This window comes from Sphaerodactylus townsendi, linkage group LG05 (assembly GCF_021028975.2).
Source record: "Sphaerodactylus townsendi isolate TG3544 linkage group LG05, MPM_Stown_v2.3, whole genome shotgun sequence".
Lineage (NCBI taxonomy): Eukaryota > Metazoa > Chordata > Lepidosauria > Squamata > Sphaerodactylidae > Sphaerodactylus > Sphaerodactylus townsendi.
In genome coordinates this window covers 95,540-119,923 of record NC_059429.1, presented here as the reverse complement: position 1 = coordinate 119,923, position 24,384 = coordinate 95,540, and the positions used below count along the sequence as shown (strand labels likewise).

The 24,384-nt window shown below is 49.3% G+C and overlaps 1 protein-coding gene across 9 annotated transcripts in view; it reads right to left on the bottom strand.

Moving 5' to 3' along the window:
• Positions 1-24,384, bottom strand: part of LOC125432884 (mitotic spindle positioning) — a 46,505-nt gene that overhangs the window by 16,708 nt on the left and 5,413 nt on the right. For 4 of the 9 annotated variants that reach the window (XR_007244564.1, XM_048496970.1, XM_048496975.1 and 1 more), the window contains exons 2-5: positions 12,242-14,286; positions 8,506-8,693; positions 6,211-6,249; positions 5,425-5,579 (exon numbers count right to left, since the gene is read on the bottom strand). Coding sequence is in view for 8 of the 9 variants with exons in the window: in XM_048496970.1 (XP_048352927.1) it covers positions 5,457-5,579; positions 6,211-6,249; positions 8,506-8,693; positions 12,242-14,201 (2,310 nt within the window). In the remaining variant the exon portion in view is untranslated. Of the gene's footprint in view, positions 1-4,290; positions 5,580-6,210; positions 6,250-8,505; positions 8,694-12,241; positions 14,287-24,384 lie in introns of those variants that run through there. The other 5 variants (XM_048496974.1, XM_048496973.1, XM_048496971.1 and 2 more) reach the window with 3 other exon arrangements.

Below are 24,384 nucleotides of genomic sequence, written 5' to 3'. Positions count from 1 at the left end.
TCGCCTAAAACCACGCCGCTACTACCTTCACCGGTTCGCTTCGCGACTCCCAAGCCAAGAAAGCCTCCAGCAACCTCTACCGCAGACCACCTCCGAGCGCCCGGCCGCCGTCTGGGATTGTGTCTTTTACTTCGCGGAGGACCCGGGTCATCTAGCTGCCAACTGCCCGAAAAAACAGAAGCCAACAACGCCTCCGGCCGTATACTGGCACTCCCATCTGCCTGCCAAGCCACCACGATAATCCGGGCCGCCTCTAACGGGCCTCCGGTTGCTAAAGACAGTTACCGAAGAGGCTGACTTCAGAGGAGGGGAAGCACGCCGTTTGCCTCTCTTCAGCTCCCATGGATATGGGTTCACTCCAGATGCGGTGAGTGAAGCGCAGCGCTCCCATTACGATTCGCCGTTTCTGGCCAACCCCGCTAAGCTATGCTACCTCGTATTATAGCTCCTTCAGCTCCTTGTAGGATTCTGGGTGCTCCTATTGTTTTTAATGCTTGACCCCAGGTGGCGGAGGAACTTGGTCTAGACCGAGTCCCCCTGGTTGCTTCCATACCGTTTCACCCTAAAATGGACGGGCAGTCCTCAGTCGAATTATTGACCGGCCCAGTTCAAACGCATAGCCGGTCCGTCCTCTTCTGGCATGACCATTGGGGAGAAAAAAATTAGATTTTATTTTGAAGCCCGGTGGCCAAACACTCCATAGTTCTGGGCATGCCATGGTTGTTTGTTGCATGAACCAAAAATTCCATTTGGAAGGAAAGGATCTTTAGAATTCACTGACCCTCCCTGCGGAGAACACCATGAATTGGGGAAAACTCCACCTTCTCCTCTGGGACATACCCCTTGGCTTCATCAGCGATGCAGCGGCTTCTAATTGCTCCCTTAATTCCTACCGCCGCATTCCACCGGGCGCACCAAGATTTAGCCAGAGTATTTCAGGAGCAAGAATCGCGATCAATTGCCAATTACCCCATAGAGACACTATGGACTGCAAAATAGTATTACGCAGCCAGGGGCGAATCAACTTTGCCCAAAGGTAGAATTCTACCGCGATGAGCCCCAATGAGGAGAAGGAACTTCGTGCCTTCTTAGGACAAGAACCTCGCTACGCGGATTCATATCGGGCGGGCTGGCTACCAAACACACACATGCTGCTCTCTGTATTGTTTGTTAAAAAAGGATGGGTCTTTTAAGGCTCCTTGCACGGATTACCGAGGACTCCAATGCGTTTCCCTGTCCAATAAATACCCTTTGCCATTGGAATCAAGGACCTTTTAGATGCATTTGGGCAAAGAGGACACATTTTTACTAAGTTGGACTTAAGAGAAGCTTTACTACAGGGTCAGAATTGCTTGGGAAGGCTATGAACATTTGACTGCATTTAACACTGCGAAATTTGGACAGTATGAATACTTAATAATGCCATTCGGGTTAAGTGGGGCCCCCGGAGCTTTTGAACATGGCCCTTATCAACGAAGTTCTCCATGATTTATTATACAAGGGAGTAGTGGTGTACTTAGATGACGTTTTAATTTATTCCCAAACCATGGAAGAGCATGAAGCATTGGTTCGGGAAGTATTGCAACGCTTGCTCAACAACTCCCTCTTTGCCAAACTTTCTAAATGTTGTTTCCACCAAACCTCTATCGACTATTTGGGTTACCGGATCTCTTCCGAGGGGCTAAAAAATGGATCCTGCTAAGATTGACGCAGTCCTCCAATGGCCTGCCCCTACCAATCGAAAGGAACTCCAATCTTTCCTAGGGTTTGCTAATTTCTATCGTGGACTTTATACCCCAATTTGCTGAACGGACTCTCCCACTCACAGACCTCTTACGCACTAAGGGTAAAGATCCACAGGCTGCCAAGCCCGGGGCCCCCCTTTCCTGGTCTAAAGAATGTCAGACAGCCTTTCAGCTTTTAAAATCAGCTTTTACTACCGAACCTATCCTGAAACACCCTGACCCAGATCTTCCGTTTGTGGTTCACGTGGATGCCTCAGACAAAGCGCTTGGAGCAGCCCTGTTGCAGAGAAATAAAGATGATAGGCTGGTTCCGTGTGCTTATTTATCAAAGAAATTCTCCGGTGCTGAGCTCAACTGGACTGTAGGGGATAAAGAGACTGCGGCCATCAAAGTAGCACTTTCCACTTGGCGCCACTGGCTGGAGGGGGCTAAACACCCCTTTCAAGTTTGGTCGGATCACAAGAACTTGGCCGCCCTCTCCACCCCCTCAAGATGGTCCGCAAAACAACTCCGTTGGGCCGATTTCTTTTCTCGTTTCTCTTTCACTGTCCATTTTTTCCCCGGAAAAACCAATAAACTGGCGGATGCGCTCTCGCGCCTACCCGGGGAGGGGTGGAGCTGCCTTACGGGATATTCCGGCGCGCACTGTTCTCTCCCCCTCCCAGTTGGGGCTGGCTGTCACCCGATCTCAGGCGTCCACTCCTCCTTCTCCACCCATTCCCAGCCTGGTCTCTCCTTTCCTACGGGAACTCGAGGAGGCGGGGCTGCGCTTGAGCCACCAGCGGAGGAAGGTGGACTCCCAATTGCTGGAGAATGGTGTTTACGGGGGGATTGTTGGTACGTGCCTCCCTCCCTCCGTAGCAGGTTCTCGAGGCCTGTCATGATGCCCGCTCGGCTGGACATTTTGGCTTCCTCAAAACTCTGCATTTGGCCCGCCGTCAATTTTGGTGGCGTGCGATGCGCAAGGACATCGAGACATATATTAAAGGTTGCTCTGTTTGTGCGGAAGCCAAGAACGTGCCGGGAAAGCGCCATGGTCTGTTGAGGCCGCTCCCGGTGGCCTCCCGCCCCGGTGAAGGCAGCTCCGTGGATTTTCTTACAGATTTGCCAGAAAGTCCAGGCAACACGGTCTTGTGGGTGGGGGTGGACTTGCTTGCTAAGCAGGCCCATTTCATCCCATGTGCTTCCATCCCTCCGCTCCTAAGTTAGCGATCTGTTCATTCAGCATATTTATCGCCTACACTCCGCTAAGGTGGTCTCCTCAACCGCTGCCCTGCAATTCATTTCAAAGTTCTGGAAAGCTTTTCTGGGTTTGTTGGGGGCCGCCCCGGCGGTTGCCGCCCCTACCACGCTCAAAGTGACGGTTAGTCAGAGGGAACGAACAGAACCCTGGAGCAGTATTTACGTTGTTACACCAACTACCACCAAGACAATTGGTGCGAAGTTAATTCCGCTTTGCAGAATACGCCTATAATAATGCGGTTCATAGTAGTACAAAAAAAAACCCCTTCAAATTGTGTCTGGTCGGTCCTTCCCTCCGTTGCCGCAACTACCTGCGGAAGCGTTGAATCCTCCGGAGTTTCAGCAGTGGATTTCATCTCTGGCCGAGGGGTGGAAAATGGTCCAGACCGCCTTACAGCAGGCTAAAGACTCCCAAAAACTTCAAGCGATAAGCACCGCTCGGATTTCCCTTTGCGTGTGGGCTACTGCGTATTTGTCTACCAAAAATCTCAGAGACGCTTCATAAATTTTCAAATCTGGGCAAAAGATCTCTGTGGGGACCTTTTCAGATTACTAAAGTGGGATTAATGATGTCACTGCCCGTTGGACTCTGTCTCTAATTCTCTAAGTAATATCCATCCTGTCTCTCTTCCATTCCAGTTTGCTCAAGCGAGGCTCCCAAGTTTCCGAGCAGCCTGGCACTTAATTCGCCGGAGATATAATTCCCCCATCCAATTACCAGGTATTCGATGGCCACCAAGACATTACGAAATTGACGTTTCTATCCTGGACTCTCGCTTTTAATCGCAAACGCTGGGTAAATATTTTAGTCTCTTTGGGTGGGATATTCCTCTGGGTATAATCAATGGGTTTTATTCCGAAAATATTGACGCCTCACTCATTTCTGCTTTCCATCGCGACCTTTCCTCAGCACAAACCTGGGGAGAAGTCTTTTAAGGGAGGCAGAGTGTAAAGCGATTCAATGGTGTTGATGAGCCGGGCAGCCTGGCCTTGGACTGCAGTATCTCCATAACCCGGCGATGGGGTCAGCATTCTGCTGGGCGCGTGAGACCTTATTCTCATGCGAGAGAGATGAGGAACTCCGCTCCCATGGGAACTGGGAGGGGGATGTGGGATGGACAGAGTTATAACCTTCCTGGTGCTGCTGGCGGGAGACTTTATTCCTGCCACGTCGTGTACGTGAGCTTTCTAGGATGTCTGAATAAACGGTCTTTTACACCAAAAAAGCCTTTTATTTCTGCTTCTATGGAATTCCTTACACTACAATTCCCATCAGCCTCTGCTGGCATGGCCAATTGGGGCTGATGGGAATTGTAGTCCATAACCATCTGAAGCGGCAGAGTTGGACACTCCTTGGACAGAGGATAAGAGAACAAATCTAGCAGACTGACAGTCTGAATCTCATGTCAGCCACAAACAGGCCCTTGTTAGCCTCCCAGCCCGCAAGGCGGTGCTAACAGTATTGGCTGACCTTGAAGGGTTGTCGTAAGGATTTTCTGCTCTGAGCCCTGAAGTGCTTCAGATTCTTATTTTCTTCCTTTTTTAAGAACAACAGCTTTCTTAAGAACAAAAGCTTCATAGGAGAGTTTTGTGGCTGATTCCCTTGTGATACAGCTTGTGCAAGAACCATCTGTCAGAGGAGCACTGGCTTTGTGCCTGGGAAAGCACAATTTTGTGATGTCTTGGCATTGACATCTTTAAAAGGGGATAGGCAGATTCACTACTACCCATGCTGGTTAAAGGGAACCTCCATATTCAGAGCCATAAATCCGCTGAACAACGGTGCCAACATGAGAAAAGTGCCTCGGCCTCCATGCCCGGCTGTTGAACTTCCAGAGGAAGTGGCTGGCCACCGGGGTGAAACTACAGACCAGTGGACTGAAACTAGATGGACCAGGACTAGATGGACCAGTGGACTGATCCAGCAGGGTTCTTTTTATGTTCTTATGAAGAGGAAGTGGCAATGCAGTCTCACAAACAGTAGAAAGCATTTGGCGGGGAGGGTCATGAAGCATCTAATTCTTGCCTTCCTCGGTGAGGGTCTGAGGAATTCATTCCAGAAGAAGTCCATCCACAGCTTCTACCCATCGTGGCTAAATAGAATCCCCAAGTTCAAGGCAGTATACCTGCCAGGGAACAACAGAGGGCGGCCCTGACCTTTGTGCCTTGCTGTAGGTCTTCCAGGGGAACTGCTGTGGCCACTGTATGGAACAAGATGGGCACAACACGGACCTTTGGTTTGTCCCCACACCTGGTCTTGCACTTTGACGACAACCTTGCTTTCTGTGATTTAACAGACACAACACTCAGTCTCTGGATTTGGCTGGCAGCTTCGGCCTGGGAAAATAGTCTACTAAACCATAACAGGAAGGGAAGGGGTGAGGGTGGAGAGCAATAAAAACACCAAAGCAAGCAAGGGGTCTGGCAGACCTCATACCCTGGGGCAACTGTGCAGGCCGGGGGTCCTCTTCAGAAGTCAAAGAGCGGCAACTCCAAGTCAGACTCTTCCTCCCCTCGCTTGTGAATTTGGCCAGCCTCCCAGAGCTGAGCTCTCATGCCTCGATGCCGAACCACTTTGGTGGAATTGACAACCTGGGGACAAATTTGTGGCTGCATCAGGCTGATGTTGTATATACAAGATTTCTCTCTCTCTCTCTCTCTCTCACACACACACACACGCGCGCGCGCGCGCACACACATTCTGTCTCTCAGCATATACTCTCTCATTCACCATCACACTCATGTACACCCTCTCACACACACTTTCTCATATGTGGCTAATTTGTCTCTGCATCTCCCTCAAGCAACACACCTTGATCTGGCCTGGAGCTGAAATGGGTCTTAGCAGAGATCAAAAAAACCTGGCATAGCAAAGTATCAGCAACCAATTCACATTCACTGGCCGCTGCCCTTTAGTTTGCTGATGGATTCCACATCAACCATTTGAAGTGGCGACGTGGCAGTTTCTGCCTTCTTTTACTAGGCAAACATTGTGCACGACCGGAACTATCCCCGCCCCCTCAAATGATAGCACTAGAAGAATATAAAGAAAAGTTGCAAGCAAATTTTGAATTAGAAAAATTTACTCCCTGCTATAAATACACACATGTACACCCACACACCAAAATAAATCTCCTTACTGCCCCTAGGGACTTGCTCCAGAATAAACCCCATGTAACTCTTCTTTCCCCCCTACCTCTGCCATGCTTTGGGTTTACTTTACCTCGGTGTCAATTTCATCCATGGGTTCAATGCCAGCATACTGAAAGAGGGAAAAGGCAGGTCGAATAACAGGAAATCATAAGCAGCACTTATATATTGACCATTATCATCATAAGTAGCACTTCTATACTGGTCTAGAACTACCCACATTAATTCACATAGTTTGCATAAAGAATCCAGGTGACTTGGGCTGCTTCCACACACAAGCCATTTATGCCCTAGAGGTCTCCTTCACGTGGAGAGTCCATTCCCTTTGGGCTGGAATCTCAGTTATGCACATGTTTTCCCCCTTTGGAACTTTCTGTGCTCTCAGATCAGAGAACCGCCACAGTTACCGAAAGCTCTCAAAGTGCAACTTTTCCTCTCCCTTTGCAGGGAAAGCAAAGGGAATCAGCACACATTTTGCTCCTGCCTGGCCCCCCCCCCCCCCCATGCATTAGCAGTTCCTCCCACTCTTTGGACCACCATTTCGGATCAATGGGAAGGCCTTTTTTTAAAAACCCTAACCCTAACCCTAACCCTCTCCCCCTACTTCTCTCAAGCCCCGTCCACACATGCAGAATAATGCACTTTCAATCCACTTTCACTATTGGTTCTGGTGGGTTTTCCGGGCTGTGTGGCTGTGGTCTGGTGGATCTTGTTCCTAACGTTTCGCCTGCATCTGTGGCTGGCATCTTCAGAGGTGTACCACAGAGAGAAGTTACAGATGCAGGCGAAATGTTAGGAACAAGATCCACCAGACCACGGCCACACAGTCCGGAAAACCCACCAGAACCAGTTGAATCTGGCCATGAAAGCCTTTGACAATAGACTTTCACAATTGTTTGCAAGTGGGTTTAGCTATTCCGCACAGCTACAAAGTGCATTGAAAGTGCATTATTCTGCATGTGCGGAAGGGGACAATGTCTCTCACTGTTTCTCCCTCCTGCAACTCCTTTTCTTTCTGTCTCTGTCCTCCTTGCCTGTCACTTTCTCTTTCTGCACCCTATGGCCCTTCTGGCATCTCGCCATGGTGGCAGCACTCCCTGTTGCCCACCTGCTGCCTTCTCCCCACAGCAGCAGTGGCAACGGCAGTTCCCCCAGAATCCCCTTGGATCTCCCACCTACCAAGGTCGGTTTTCTGAGGATTGCCAGCTCCAGGTTTGGGAATTCCTGGAGATCTGGGCATGGTGTCTCTGGGTGGGCCAGGTGCCCAAACTCAAACATGATGATGGAATGATGACAGATTATTACATGTTGCTAACATCTGTACTGCACCCATTGTAGTTATATTTGAGTGTATATTGTAAGCTGAAGGCATGATTTCGGTTAGAGATTGTATGTAAACACAAACAGTTTCATTATAAAGATTTGAAATGCATTGCTGTCTTAGGACAAGTGTGTGAGCCCTCAGGATGTAAAAATGGTTGTCTTTACTCAGTGCACCCACCCCACATTTTCTCCAGGGAAACTGATCTCTGTGATCTGGAGATCAGTTGTAATTCTGGCTGATTTCCAGACCTCACCTGAAGGTTGGCTGCCAAAAAAATGTCTTCCTTGGAGGGTAGACTCTGCGGTATTAGACTGTTCTGAGGTTCCTCCCCTCCTCAAACCTCACACTCCGCAGAATCTGCTTCTCAAATCTTGAGAAATTTTCCAAATTGGAGTTGGCAACGCTATTTCCTTCCCACAGAAAAAGGCTATCTACCTTTATTTGCATCTCTGTCTGATATTTTCTGTCTTTGCTGAGGGAATCTGTTACTTAAAGCTACAGGTGCTCTGTTTATCATATTTGGCATTTTAAAGTTTTCACATTTTTCTGCAAATCTGGGGCTTTCAGGTTTGCAGAAAGATCTGTCTTGCCTATTCATGGCTCCAGTCACTGGATTTAATGATCCAAAATTTGGCTCACTTTGCTATTAGAATATTACAGAGAAAATAAAGAATGGGATGCTTAAAGCCAGGGGTGCTTTGGGGCACTTTTGAAATTTGAGAATGGAAAGTGGACACCACCCTTAAAGAGGACTCACCACAAAAATGTTGGGAGCTTGCAAACCAAGCATCCTCTTGCAATGGAATCCTTCCAGTTTGAAAACCACTGCCTCACATACCCTCAGAAAGATGGTGCAAAGATTCTGGATGCATTTGACATCCAGCTAAATTTTAAAGAATCTGAGTTCTAGATCTTTGAAAGGTTTTCAAATTCTGATTTTAAGATGCAAAACAATAACCTAGTACAGCTCTGCAGGGTGGATACATATTTGGGAGCAGACCTCTGGAGACAGCACTCGTGGGGAGGGGCAGTCCTCTCCCTTACCTTCCCTTCTTCCCGCTGCCTCGCCTTCTTCTTCTTCTCCTCCTCTTCTGTCTGGGATTGCTTCAGACTGTAGCGAGCTTTGCTGTTTGGTTCTGAGGGAAACCTTCCTGCAGGCGAGGCAGGGGGCCTCGTGGGCGAGCCAGCAATAAAGGTGGGGGAACTGGACACACAGGAGGGGTCAGCAACTGCTGAACGAGAGAAATAGATTTGTGGATCTTCCAAAAGAGCTTTATCATCCCTGTAACTCAGATGGGGCGGAGCCACTGGCGTAATGCCCATTGGGCAAGGTGGGCAGCTGCCCAGGGCATCACCTTGTGGGGGGCATCAAAATGCTGGGTTCGTTTTTGGGTATTTTAGTGGTTTTCCATTTTTGGCCTGCAGGTGGCGCAGTTTTTAGGCTAGCGGCACCAAAATTTCAGCATATCATCAGGTGACTGTCCTTATGCTACCCCCCAAGTTTGGTGAGGTTTGGTTCAGGGAGTCTAAAGTTATGGACTCCCAAAGGGGGTGCCCCTATCCCCCATTGTTTCCAATGGGAGCTAATAGGAGATGGGGGCTACAGTTTTGAGGGTCCATAACTTTGGCCCCCCTGAACCAAACTGCACCAAACTTGGGGGGTATCATTAGGGCAGTCTCCTGATGAGACCCTGAAAGCTTTGAGACTGTGCCTTCAGAAATGTGCCCCCCACAGCCTTGCAACCCCCCATTGACAGCAATGGAGAAAAAAACTTCCAATGCAGAACAAAGATTCTTGGGCAAATTCTCTAGGATAGTTCCTGCAGGGGTGCATTTTTGGATGTATCGGTACCAAATTGCTTCAGGGTATCATCCGGAGATGATGGCACCCTCCAAGTTTGGTGCAGTTTGGTTCAGGGGGACAAAAGTTATGGACCCTCAAAACTGTAGCCCCCATCTCCTATTAGCTCCCATTGGAAACAATGGGGGATAGGGGCACCCCCTTTGGGAGTCCATAACTTTGGACTCCTTGAACCAAACCTCACCAAACTTGGGGGGTAGCATAAGGACAGTCTCCTGATGATATGCTGAAATTTGGTGCTGATATGTCTAAAAATGCACCCCCTGCAGGCACCAATGTCCTGGTGCAAAAAAAATTTGGTCGTGGTGGAGTGGCCACCCATGGGGGAGGGGGCATCCAACTCAGGTTTTTCCCAGGGCTACAGTTTGCCCAGGGCTGCCTCGTTACGCCCCTGGGCAGAGCTGTGGTTTGTGAAAGACTTCTTAGCTCCAGGCAAAGTCAAGATTTGAACCCAGTCCCCAGTTTAGGATTCCTTAACCTCTAAACTACTCCACAGTGCTTTGATATTTTCAAATCACCTCTATCGACTCGATCATTCCTATTTTAAAAATCCTGCCACTCCACTGAGGAGTTCAAGGTAGCGTTCATCTTCTTATCTTCACGACAGTCCTGTGAGGTAGGTTATGCTGAAATAGTGACCAGCCCAGAGGTAGGCAGTGAGCATCACAGCTGAGCAGGGACTGAAATGCGGGTGTACCTCCCTGGTCCTCGTCCAACTCGGACAGTGAGTGGGGAGGAGATGTGTCAGCCACACCAAAAGGGAGGTTGACCGCTCAGGATTAGGACATTCTTGAAGATTTGGGTGTGGACCCAGGGAAGGGCAAGATGGGGGGGGGGGGAGGGAGCTCAGCAAAGATATAACGGCACGGTGTCTACCCTCCAAAGCAACCATTTTCTCCAGGGAACTCAGCTCTGTAGTCTGGAGATCAGTTGGAATTCTGGGAGCTCTCCAGTCACCACTTGGAGGGTGGCAACCGAGTTCACACACACACACACACACACACACACACACACACACACACACACACACACACACACACACACACACACACACACACACACACACACACGCACGCATGCTTGCCTCAGTCTGTTTTCACAAATCCACTTGCTTACCCTATCGTAAGTGTAAATGGGGGTGGGGAGAAATCTCCTGCAGTTGCCAAATTTCAGGTGGCTGGAGCAAAGGCGTAGCTCCAAGGAGACGAGGGGTTGTGTGAAGCACTGGGCATGCGCCCCTGTGGGGGTGTGGCAAGGGCGTTCCGGGGGCGTGGCAGGGGCGTTCTGGGGCAGGGGGTGGAAGACGCACCAGTGCACTGGGTGCTTTCCCCTCTTGCTATGCCTCTGGGCTGGAGGCAGATGCGTATCTAGGGAAAATGGAGCCTGGGTCAAAATCTGAGTTTTCCGTCGTCGTCCCCCCTCCCCTGCCCATGGGCTCCATTTTCCCTAAATCCAGGGGGGAAGCATTGAGCCATCTGCCAATCTCATGGAGGAGCGCCCAGGTCTACTGCCAGGCAGGCTGGAAGGGGCCGAGTCGGCATGTAGGCACAGGCTCTGGCTATGGAGGGTTGGCAGCTCATAGGGCCCAGCCAGCTCACCCCACCTCACAACCCACACGAGGCGAGGGCAGAGATTTCCAGGCCGGTAGGCTGACAGGGAGGGCAGGAGGCAGTCTGTGGTCACGGTAAACAGCGCAGCTGGCGAGCAGCGCCCCGGCACAGGGGGAGCCACCAGGTGCTGCACCACAGGAGAGGCCAGGCGCAAGGACCCGGCCGGCACCCGGTGCCCTGCCACGTGACTAGATGGCGTATGCCTGGGGACACGTGACACCAAGTGACAAGAGATCAGATCCCCTAGAGAAAATGGCCGGGTGCGGGTGGGGAAAAGAAGCACAAGAGGAGGAGTTTGGAGTTTTATCCCTCCCCCTTCTCTCCTGTAAGGAGACTCAAGATGGCTTCCAAGCTCCTTCCCTTCCCTCCCCACAACAGACACCTGGTGAGGAGGGGGGGGGGCTGAGAGATGCCTGAGAGAACTATGACTAGCCTAAGGTCACCCAGCAGGAGCATAGGAGTGCAGAAACACATCTGGTTCACCAGATAAGTCTCTGCCGCTCAGGTGGAGGAGTGGGGAATCAAACCCAGTTCTCCAGATCGGAGTCACCATTCTCAACCATATTACCACGCTGGTGTAGTGGTGGACTCTTAAGCACTGATGAAGCCACTCCCCTTCCAAAATCCCTCCCCTCCTCAGCCCCCCCCCTCCAAATCTCCAGGTATTTCCCAATCCAGAGCTGGGAATACTACCTGGAAGTCATTTTGGCCTGGTAGCAGTTTTGGGTGAAATCTCTTCCTTGCAGAGAAAAATAGTGTGGATATCTGGGGTGTTGTGGGGTTTCCAGGCTGTATGGCCGTGTTCCAGTAGCATTTTCTCCTGACATTTCGCCTGCATCTGAGGCTGGCATTTACTGGGACACGGCCATACAGCCTGGAAATCTCACCACACCCCAGTGATTTCGCCCGTGAAAGCTTTTCACAATACATTGTGGATATTGCATGTGGTCCAACAGAACAGTCTACCCCCCCTGCCCCTGCCTCCTCCCTGGATGTGTGTGTGTGTGCTAAGGGCCCTGCCCCTCTCTTGCAAGCAAAAGGGAACATCATAGGTGCAATGCACTGTCGTAGTCAATGGTAGTCTCTGAACATGTACAGAGCACCCGCTCTCCTGCGTTTGCCTTCTTTTAGAATTAAGGACCAGATGGCAGGGATGCCATACCTGCATGGGAGCTAAATTAGAAATCAGTCACCCTCTTTGGCAGCATTCAGTGAACCCACTGCCTCCACTGAAGGCATGCTTCCAGCTATTGAGCATTTCCCTCTATCTCCTTGTTCCAGCCTCAAAACTGCATCCCACTCTTCTTACCTGCGCTTTGTGACCACAGGTGAGAGCAGAAGGCCTTCTCCGTGCCCTTCTCTGTGTCTCTGCTCATGGCCAGCCTCTCTTTCGTCCGTTGCTCCTGCAGCTCTTCTTCCCTTTGCAGAGCCTCTTGGATCTCCTGGTCAATCAAGAGCGAGATTCGGGGCTTCCCTGTCTTCAGAGTATATAACTCCTCCTTTGGCGCTGCCCACTTGGGCCTCCCTTCTGTTCCCCTGGCATGCCGGCGGCACCCCTGATCATCTGGCAAAGTCGCCTTGGGCCTCTGCATCGGAACGGCAAAATGTTCCTTCCGCAGCACCGGTTGTGCGCCTGGGCCTGCAGCCTCCTTCGTGCAGAGGGGTCTGGGCCCTGGTGAACTTCCCTGCCTGCGTTGACTGGGTTCATTCCCCAGAAGGGTTTCCGGCACAGGACTCGGCTGAGCAAGTGGCAAGCTTTGATTCATGTCCTGGTGAATGATCCTTTCCTTGGCATTGGCAACACGGAGGTGGGCGGCCTGATCTGGCGTGGACTCCGGCACCTCTCCCAGGTGTCCTGGTTTGCGTGCAGAGGGCAGCAGGGTGCCCTCCCCCTCAAAGACTTTCCTGAGTTCTCTGAGATCTTGCGGAGTCCCCTTGTCATACGCTCCAGGCAGCCTCCCTTCCTTTTGGAGGTCCTCCTCACGTTTGGTTTCCTGCTCAATCTCCCTCTGGACGTAGAAGGAAACACGCGCTTGATCCCTCCTTTTCCTGGCGACTGCTGAGACAGAGAGGAGAGGGGAGAGGAGGAGAGGCTTGGACTGGACCACCACCAGCTCGTCTCTGCTGCTTGGCCGCTGAATCCCCCGCTCCCACCAAAGGGCCTCCTCCCTCTCCACGGACAAGCGGATTTCCCGTTCAATGGGGGTCTCCTTCCTGGCCTCCAGCTCTTCAGCAGGATCTTGGCCACCAGCCACCAAATCCAGAGCGTCTCTAGATTTCTTCCAGAATACTCTTCCGTGATGAGGAGCCTCAGTCACTAAATCAGGCCCCATTTCCCCCCAATCCAGATTTTCTGCAGAAAAACCTTGGTAAGTTGCAAGTCTTCCCTCAGAAAAAGGCCCTATTTGGGGGGCATTAACTGGAGCAGCCCCCCCCTCACTGGCGAGTCCCAGTTCTCTCTGGTTATACCCAGCAGGGTCTCTGTCAACCATCAGAGCTCCAAGGTGGCCCTGACCTTCTCTCTCATAAATATTTTTGATTGCTGGAAACCTCGGAGACAGAACCTGTTTTCTTGGCCCCAAGAGCAAGTTTGGATTCCTCTTCTCCAAGGCCAGGAACTGCTGCCGGACAGCAGCAAAGTTGATCTGCCCTGTATCAATGTTTTCTGGGTCTATAATTGCCTTCACCCATCCTGGGGAAGGTTTGTCAAAACCCACGGCAAGTCCCATGGAATCACGTCTTTTGATCTTGGCCTTTTCTCCACCAGGTGAGGCTGGACTTGGAGCTCCTGGCTCGTCCACAGAGGTCAGCTTTTCCACCGTTGTGGTGCTCTTCTTCATGGCTTGGCTTTTGATAATCTCTTGCCTTTCTTCCTCCAGCTCTTTGGCTTTCTCAAATGAGAGGTACTCAGGAGGTAGCTCGTAACACAGCTTTCCTTCATCCTCCTCATAGAGTCGGGAGGGCTTCTTCTCCCCTTTATAAGCCCGGATGTCATGCCGTGGCCCCGTCCTCACCACGTCCAACTTGGATTCTCTGTCCTGGGAGGGTGCCCAGAGGTCCCTCCTGCCATTTATGGCCCTTGCCACTGATTTATGCCCACCTTCCAAGGAATGGATCGCTTCATACTGATTTCCCATCTTCTGGTCATAGTTAAGGCTCTCATCACCCGTGGCCTCAATCTCTCGTTCTCCCAGGGGAACCATTTTGTCTCCATTCTGTTCTTCATATTTGGGATCTGTGTCCTGTGGAGTGCTGGAGCCTGGGTCCATTTCTGGAGCAGAGTTCCCCTGTACTTCTCCTTAGGTTTGGTAACAATTTTCATCTGCCAGGGGGAGGGGGGGCTGCTTGTGGTGTCTGAAAAACAAGGAAATAAAAGCACACACATTAAAAGTGACTCCAAGTTCTGCATCAGTGACCTTTTGAATTTTACGCCATTCTGAGCATCGGGGATGTTCTAACTGTCCCTGTTTCCCAGCGATCATCCCTGCTTCCTAGTCATTCCTAGAGAAATGGTGTCTCTGTTCTAAGGTGATACAAAAACTCATGTCAGCTCTGCTATTTGTGGGACCTCGGGAGCCGCGCAGGTTGGTAAGACAGAGATGGGGCAGCATGCTTCTGGTTTCGAGGGCCTCTGCCACAGTCAGCACCTGAGTGAGGATCGAATGCGTCTCGCGCATACATTGGAATGAATGACATTGTCCTGAAGACAAAGTCGGCTTCCTTTGCAATCTGTCTCAGAACCACCTGCTTATAAATATTTGATGTCAGTTAATACATATGATCTGCATAGTCTCAGAAATGAATAAAATAAGGAACTCGGTTGTCCTCTTTTGCCAAGGGAATGGGACAACATAGCCCTTACTCTTGCACCTATTCTTTCTATGGACCTCAAGTTACAACTTATTCAACAAATAATATGTTTAGGATATACTGGATATAAGGGAATAAGTAAAATGCTTGGTGCCAGTGTGGTGTCGTGGTTAAGAGCAGCATACTTTAATCTAAAGAACCAAGTTTGAGTCTCCACTCCTCCACGTGAGCAGTGGACTCTTATCTGATGAACTGGATTTGTTTCCACACTCCTACATGTAAAGCCTGCTGGGTGACCTTGGCCAGTCACAGTTCTCTCAGAATTCTCTCAACCTCACCTGCCTTACAAGGTGTCTGTTGTGGGCAGGGGAAAGGAAGGTAGTTGCGTTTTGAGACTCCTGAAAAGTAGAGAAAAATGGTGTATAAAAACCAACTTTTCTTCTTCTGTAACTTTCAAGCCACATCTCTTAAACATATCCTTTGGGCCTGTCCAGTTATTTGGTCTTTTAGGGTGGAAGTAATTACTCTTGCTTTAACCTGGATAGCCCAGTCTTGTAAAATTTAGGAAGCCAGCCAGGGTTTGTCCTGGATAGTGTTTGGATCGACAGATCGCTAAGGAAGTCCAGGGTTGCAATAAACACGGAGGCAAGCAATGGTGCACCACTTCTGAATCTCTCTTGTTTTGAATATCCTGCAGGGTTGTTGTAAGTGAGCTGTGACTTGACAGCACTTTCTACCACCAATCATACATATAAATTTTGTATTAAAGTAGCCATTGAACTTGAGGATACTTGCGTACTTTTGCACCTGTCTCATTTAGACTAAATCAGGGGTGTCCAACTCTGGCGCTTCAGGTGTTCATGGACTGCAGTTCCCATCAGCCCCTGCTGGCATGGCCATTCTGGGCTGATGGGAATTGTAGTCCATGAACATCTGAAGCACCAGAGTTGGACACCCCTGGACTAAATGATGGCCAGTGAAAAAGGACCCTGCGTGACCTTACTGTTGGCTAAACAATTTCAATAACAGAACTGGAATGATAAATCCTCCCCTCTAGTATTTGAGTGGATTGGGGACTTGACACTCTTGTCAACATTTGAAGACATGGCACATGGGTGGCAATTGTGCATGGCCATATTTTTAGATGTTTGGAAAGGAACCCTTTCATCTTTTTAGATGTTTAGGAACATAAGAAAGAGCCTTGCTGGATCAGACCATGGAAACCTTTAGCTGTTTGGAAAGTTTGTCTGGAGACATTCCACTAACTATTGTCATTATATTTTTTATTTTTTTCTGTTTGGGAGTTTGATTTATAAGGGAAAAAAATAAACCTTGTACTAATCTGCGCCATCCCCCAGAATACCCCTGAAGCTTTCTGGGTGGCTGTACAGAGGCAAAGGAAGATCCGCCCCCGCCTGTGGGCCCCCGGTGCCTCGGTCCTCCAGACCTCCTGCATACAAACCAAGTGCTGAATCCCTGAGCTCTGTCTCTTCCCCAGCACATGCGAAGGCATTTCACACAGACCACTGCTCCAGCCACGCCTGCCCTTCCACAAAGCATCTGCAACATGTCCAGACTAGCAGCCCCTGCAAAGCCTCTAGTCTTCCAAATTCAGATTTAAGTCCAAAACATTAAAAAAATTCATCAAATTAAAAAGTATTTATTTCATATAGACTTCCAGTTTCTTTCTGCCAGAATATTGGATCCTTAAATCCTGTACTATTGACAGTATAATTTGGTCAGCTATTAAGAAAACTTTGGACCTCCTAAACCTAAACCTCGCACCTAAACTTGGGGTGGTCCCATCAGGACAGTTTCCAGATGATTAAGAAACAAAATTAAATTAAATCTTTAACATGATTATTAATAAAAAGTTTCACTTTTCTGCATTGGATCTTAATGTAATAATTCTTAACCTTCAAAACTGCTAGTTATCTAGTTATTTTTCTCTGCTTTGTCTAGATATTCTAAACCAAACTGCACCCTAAACCAAACTGCACCAAACTTGGGGTGGTCCCATCAGGACAGTTTCCAGATGATTAAGAAACAAAATTAAATTAAATCTTTAACATGATTATTAATAAAAAGTTTCACTTTTCTGCATTGGATCTTAATGTAATAATTCTTAACCTTCAAAACTGCTAGTTATCTAGTTATTTTTCTCTGCTTTGTCTAGATATTCTATCAAGAGTTTCCAATTTCCCATGAACTTAACTCAGTTCTTTTCTTTAAGTAGTAAGCTAACTTGGTTGTCTTGGCCAACTCCAGTACCTGCACCACCATTCTTCAATTATAGGAATAGCCAGAATTTCCCATTTCTGCACATGCAATATTCTTGCTGCTGCTGCTTCAATCTACCTGGTAGAACAATTTCCCCCCTGCCATCAGGGCCCTGCGGGACCGAGAACAGTTCCGCAGGGCCTGCAAGACGGAGTTGTTCCGCCGGGCTTTTGGGGAGGCCAACCGCTGATGGTGCCGTCTCCTATATTCCATTCCATCTTTGGAATTATATCTCTAGGCAATCGCTGTTGAGCTGGGCTACCAAAATACTGAAATTACTGAAATTGTAATGTTTTTGGAGTTACTGGAATGTTTTTAGAATGATTTAAATTGTTATTTATTGTTTTATTGTGGGCTTGTTGATTTGTTGTTTCTGATTTGTACACTGCCCAGAGCCCCTAGGGGATGGGGCGGGATATCAAGTATGAGAAATAAAACAAATAAATAAATCTCAGCCCCTGGTCTTATTTGCTTCTACTTCCCTGAGAGTCTCGTGCTTTGCTAAGCTAGCAATACTAGAGGGATTGAACGTGGGACATTCTACCTACCACAGACACAGCATTCCCTACGGTTCCTCTGATGGGAAGCGTCAGAGGAATCCCAAGAATTAGGGCTGCCACCTTTGTATTAGGAAATCCCTGGAGGTTTGGGGGGTTGAGCACTGGCGTAATTCCCATTGGGCAAGGTGGGCAGCTGCCCAGGGCATCACCTTGTGGGGGGCATCAAAATGCTGGGTTAGTTTTTGGGGATGAGGCACCCCCTTTGAGGGTCCATAACTTTGGACCCCCTAAACCAAACTGCACCAAACTTGGGGTGGTCCCATTAGGACAGTTTCCAGATGATACCCTGATATTCTCTTCAGGAACATCCCAGAAATTTGCCCAAGAACTTTGTTCTGCATTGAGTTTTCTGTATTGCTGTCAATAGGGGTTGCAGGCTAGGGGGACATTTCTGAAGGCACAGTTTCAAAACTTTCAGGGTCTCATCTGGAGACTGCCCTGATGCTACCCCCCAGGTTTGGTGCAGTTTGGTTCAGGTGGGCCAAAGTTATGGACCCTCAAAACTGTAGCCCCCATCTCTTATTAGCTCCCATTGCAAGCCTTTATTGGCATAGACAACAGTACAACAATAATAAAAACAGATTAAAAAGCATATACAATACAGGAAATAAATGTTAGGTCGAAGGAAATCTATTGGCATTTAGTAATTTCCAGGAGAAAGTCTGCCACCATCATACAGAGAGAAGGATCAGGATTGTCCAACAAGTAGTGTAATCTAATTAAATCAGGGAGATCTGGTAAATGTAAAGGAGTAAGATTCACATACTTGGATCTGATTTCCTTGAATCTGAGACAGTGTAGTAATTGGTGGGCCAGAGATTCAACTGAGCCATCATTACATGGGCATAATCTTTTAGCCTTTTCTTGCTTATTAAATCTGCCATGTAACAAGGCAGAAGGCATAACATTAAACCTGGTGAGCATTATGGCTCTCCTTTGAACGGGGCTTATTAAGCAATACAGGTAGTGTGCCAAGTGGCCCCGTTCAAATGAGAGAGAAAAATACAGGGGGGAGCATGTTTTCTTGGCTGTGGTGATTAGGGTAGAGAACTCTCTATCCAATAGTTGATCTTTTAATTTTCTATAAGCTTCTGAATAGGACAAAGGGCAAAGTGAATCCACTGACAGTCCAATAGAGGCAATTTTTTCTTCAATTATGGGAAACCAGGGGTTGGAATGGGTGTCAGAGAGCAGACGGTGGACCAGGGAATTACAGTCCGAGAGAAAATGAATTCGCAGCCAGAATCTAAAAGCCCTCAGCCAAGCAGCTGATTCCAAGGGAGTTTTGACCTAACTCCAGACAAAGGACTGCATAGGGCACACAATTTGGGGATTAGCTCCCATTGGAAACAATGGGGGATGGGGCACCCCCTTTGGGAGTCCATAACTTTGGACTCCTTGAGCCAAACCTCACCAAACCTGGGGGGTAGCATAAGGACAGTCTTCTGATGATATGCTGAAATTTTGGTGCTGATATGTCTAAAAATGCGCCCCCTGCACGCACCAATGTCCTGGTGCAAAAAAAATTTGGTTGTGGTAGAGTGGCCGCCCATGGGGGGGGGGGGGATCCAACTCAGGTTTTGTCCAGGGCTACAGTTTGCCTCGTTACGCCCCTGGGGTTGAGTCTGGGTGTAATGCTATAGAGACCACCCCCAAAGCTGCTATTTTCTCCAAAATAATTGATGCCTGGAGATCAGTTGAAATTCTGGGAAATCTCCAGGCCCCACCTGGAGGCTGGCAACCCTACCAAGCATTCACCAGGGCTTGGTATAGAGACCATAAGAAGAGAGAGAAAAACATTCCGCTCTGCCCTTTGTCAAAGTGGTTGGTGGTCACCCTCTGCTGGAAGGCATCAACATTTCCACAGGGAGGTTTGCTCCTGTTTCGCACAATGACCCCCTAAGGAATCTATTTTTCTAGAACTACTAAGCCACATGGACTATTGTGGGGAGAGGAGAGGAAGGAGAGTGTGAGCCACTTCAGACTTCTTAACGGTAGAGAAAAGCAAAGTATAAAAACCAACTGTTGCTTTTGCAAGCACAGGGAGGAAAATAGTGGCGACAGGACGGGTCACAAGCCATGACGGGTGGTAAACATTAACCCAAGTGCCGTTCCAAAATCAGTCCTATGTCAGCATCCAGGCCTGGGCTTTGACAAGTGGCTGCTTTTTGAAAGGGGGGGGGAAGCAGAGCTGAGGGGGATCCAGTCCAGCATCCTGTTCCTACAGCGGCCGGCAAAATGCCCCAGAAGGGTGACTTGAGGGGCAGAGAGGCCATCATTTTCTCTGGTTGCTACAACTGCTATCCCAGGTAGATTGTCTCTAAAAATGGAGGTTCCATTTAGCCATTGTAGCTAATAGCCACTGATGGACCCCTCCTCTACTGCTGTTGTTAGGGGTTTGTGCAACCGCCTTCTAAATCTTGCCACCATTGCTATTCTCAGTAGCAGAGAATTCCATGTGTTCTGTTTAAGCCTTCAGCTGTCCGGCAACTCCCAAGAGCCCACCTGCGAACCAATCCCAGAAAATGGAAGGTAGGTGCAGGAGGAAAATAGCACCCAGTTCTGCTCATTGTGGATGTTTGGAGCAAGCTTGTTATCTGCTGCCTCAATTACTAGGACTAAGGACACGGAGCAATGGATTCAAGGTGCAGGAAAAGAGATTCCACCTGAACATCAGGAAGAACTTCCTGACCTTCAGGGCTGTTTGACAGTGGAATGTGCTGCCTCGGAGAGCGGTGGAGTCTCCTTCTTTGGAAGTTTTCAACAGAGGCTGGATGGTCAGCTGCAGAGGTGCACGGGGGCCAAACAGCATCCGGAGACGAAACCCCCTCCGTGTGCCCCCCCCGCACCTTGCAGAGCCCCATCCCCACACTTACCTGAGCCAGTGGCAGTCTCAGGCCGTCTGGCGGGGGGTGCCCAGCGGGTCTGCAGAAGGCTGTTGCCCACCCTGCCTCCGATCTGGTGCCTTCTTGGAGCAGGCTCCGGTGGAGGTGGGGCGGGGTGGTCTGGCAGCAGCCTTCCGTGGCCCAGCTGGGCACTCCTCAACCCCACTTCCATCACTCCGAGAGGGCGCCAGCTCGGAGGTGGGGTGGGCAGCAGCCAGCCGGAGGCCAAGCAGCTTGCTCGCAAGTCGGGCTCTGGGAAGCGGTGGGGAGGTGGGTGAAGCACTCCATCCGCCACCACGCCACTTCCTAGAGCCCGACTCACAAGTAAGCTGCTAGGCCTCTAGCAAGTGGCAGGGCAGCGGATGGACACTCCATCCGCCACCGCGCTGCAGGGAGCAGGGTGGGCCGCCAGCTGCGGGCGCATGTCTTTGGTCACTTGGCGGCCCTCCAGCGCCCCCCACATGACGGAAAGGCATGCGCCCAGGGACATGGGTATCCCTGTCTGTGGCCTGTGGCCACCTGTCAGGAGTGCTTTGATTGTGTGTTCCTGCATGGCCGGGGGTTGGATTTGATGGCCCTTCTTCAGATTAGCCTATGCACTCCCACACACGCCAGCTGGGTGACCTTGGGCTAGTCACAGCTTTCCAAAGCTCTCTCAGCCCCACCCACCTCACAGGGTGTTTGTTGTGAGGGGGGAAGGGCAAGGAGATTGTCAGCCCCTTTGAGTCTCCTGCAGGAGAGAAAGGGGGGATATAAATCCAAACTCCTCCTCCTCCTCCTCCTCCTCCTCCTCCTCCTCCTCCTCCTCCTCCTCCTCCTCCTCCTCCTCTTCTTCTTCTTCTTCTTCTTCTTCTTGTGGTCTCTTCCAACTCTAGGATTCTGTTATTCATTTCTCTTCATTTTGTGCAGGGCTTCTGCAACCCAAACAGCCCAGTAAGCATGAAGACCAGGAGAGCAGCCATAATGGTGAAGAGATTTGGCAACCTCTGAATGGTGGTAACATTTCAGGTGCATTATTTCCTGTAAATAGGATTACTTTTGCCAGTTCCGTGTGCGTGCCCCCAGGGGAGCTGGGCAGCATCTAAGCTGGCAGGAGAGGGAAGTAGAAGAAAACCACCTGGCAGAATCACATCCAGGGAGTCCTAGATTCTCCTACGAGGGACGATAATGGAGCACTTGTCTGATAGAGCTGAGCCTTGCTGATCTCAGCAGGTGTACTTTGCACAGCCAGGTAGTCAGAATATTTCAGTTAATTTTCTTTTAAATGAAAAGAAACCAAAGACATTTATAGTCCTCAGGGGAATAACTTGGGAATATAATAGACAAGGGTTTTGAATGCTCTGTTTGAAAAATTAACATGCAGCCTCTGCTACATATGATTAAAAAATACAACAAAGCCAAAGAAGCCAGGAGTAAAAGAAGAAGACGCATAAAGCAACATGCAGCACATTCTAAAATTGTATTAATAAAAACTGTCCACAGGCTAGCTAGATACAGATCATGAAAGAGCTGAAACAGGTGGGACCAGGGCACAGTGGCCATCCAGGGCTCAGGAAATTTCTGGAGATTTGGGGACAGCGCTGAGGAAGTCAAGATTTATGTAAGGGTAAAGGTTGTCCCCTGTGTGAGCACTGGGTCATTCCTGGAGTGACGTCACACCATGACATTTACTAGGGAGACTTTGCTTATGGGGTGGTTTGCCACTTCTTTCCCCATTCGTCTCTACTCAATAGAATTTGGGGACTCTGTATTCTGCTTCCTGTTTTCAATTTCCTTCCCCCCCCCTTAAAATTCATTCATTTATATATATATATACTGGCATAATAACACCCATTGTGCAGATAGAAACTGCACAATGCATGCACACAATACCAGGGAAGCTTCAAAATCCAGGGAATATTTAAAAAGAAAATGAAACCGGGAACACTTGCTCACAGTTGCTCAGCCATGTCTCATTTTGGAAATTGTCAGCAGGGGGCCGTCTCTGAGTGCCGCCTGCCTCTCCCCAGATATTTGCATGTTTCTTTCTTGCCCCCCATCCTTCCCCACGTCCTTCAAAGCGCTGTCCAAACATTCCAGATTTTTAGCTCCTTAAGCCAGCATTGACACTTCCCCTGATTAAACCTACCCCTGAGCCCAATCGTTTGGAATCCATTCCAGCTCGCTGTTGGTAACCTCCCAGAGAACTATTTCCAAGCTTGCAAGAGAGGAAGAAGAGAGGAAGAAGATGACCTGGCCATCCGAGCACAAGGTGAAGGTGGAGCCGCCTCAGGAATTCTCCTCCCAGATCCTTCCTGTCCCATCTGCTCTGACTGGTATTTGCCCGGGTCCAAATTCTTTCAACTGTGCTCATTCTTTGCTCTGGATTTTGCTTACTGAACTCCAGCTATTCTTTTTATGACCTGTAGCTTATCTCATGCCAGGAGGTCGAGAGTCCAGGACGAATGGAGCATCGCCCTCTAGAACGCAGGCTTGGTTTGCCTGCAGCTGGCATTGTTGACAAATACGTATGTCCCCCTCTCCATTGGCCAGGCACAGTCCCAGATTTGGAGAGCTCTTACAAGTGCTTTGTGCAGGACAGGCCTGGAGACCTCGTAACCCATTGAGGTGACAGTACCAGCCAGAAGTTTGTGGTCTCCCAAGGCTTAGCAGTTGCCTCCCTATTGATACAGTGTTCACACTGTCGAGGCTGCAGGAGGCTGGCTGTGCGCCGGGGTTGCCAGGTCTGGGTTGGGACATTTCTGGAGATTTGGAGGGAAAACCTGGGAAGGGCAGAGTTTGGGGAAGGGAGGAAGGGAACAGAGAGTTTGCCCTCCAAAGCTGCCATTTTCTGCTGCTGAACGGATTTCTGTAGTCTGGAGATCAGTGAGAATCTTGAGAGATCTCGAAACCACTCCTAGAGGTTGGCAACCCAAATTAAGTGACCCGTGGTTAACTCAGTGGCTTCCAAATTCTGCCCTGGTGACAAAGAGAGGTTAAAGCATTTGCCCCAAGGAAGAAAGAAGGGATTCCTCTAATTAAGCTCCCATCATCGACCAGCTCAAAAAGGAGAGTGTCCATTGCAGCTCTGCATGATAGACTGATCTTGCCTCCCTTTAGTTGGCCTTCATTGGAATCATAATTTGGAATCATAATTTTATTAGGGTGTTGTGGTTTTTCTGGGTTGTATGGCTGTGTTCTAGTAGCATTTTGCATCTGCAGGCGAAACGTTAGGAGAAAATGCTACTGGAACACAGCCATACAACCCAGAAAACCCACAACACCCCAGTGATTCCAGCCATGAAAGCCTTTGACAATACATAATTTTATTAGTTCTCTATTCTTTCAGGCTTCAGGAGGCCGAGAAGAGAAAGATGCACACCCATATTGGCTGACTCTCCAGATGCTCCTTGTGTTTGTCTTTTGTCCCAAAAATGCTGGGTGTGCTTCATGGTGTGTTTTTGTCAGCATTATTCTCTTCTATCGGAGGAGGTCATGATTTTATAAGTCACAACAAGTGGTCACAGTGGCAGTTGAAATGGCATAAGTAAACTGACAAATTTTAACAACCCTCAGCACTCGGAGGATCCTGTGCCAACCGGCTGAACCCACAAACTCACTAGAAGTGTCTTAGAACTCGACGGGAAATCACGGGATGGGGAATCCTATTTATGCACATGCAGCAATACATCTCCAGGCTGACAAAACACCACCTGCAGAATTTCTGCAGAGCGAAGCAAAGGCACAGATGCATGGCTAGAAATCAATGTTGAGAATGCAATTGTCTCCTGGCCACCGGGGGGCGGGGGGAGGGGGCACGATGGATGCCTTGGAAGGGCATAGATGGACAGTTTCATAATATGATGACTTACAGGGAGGAGTGCCCCCTGGCATCAGCCAGAACGAGGCTCGGGAAGGTCTGGAAACTTCCTACAAGA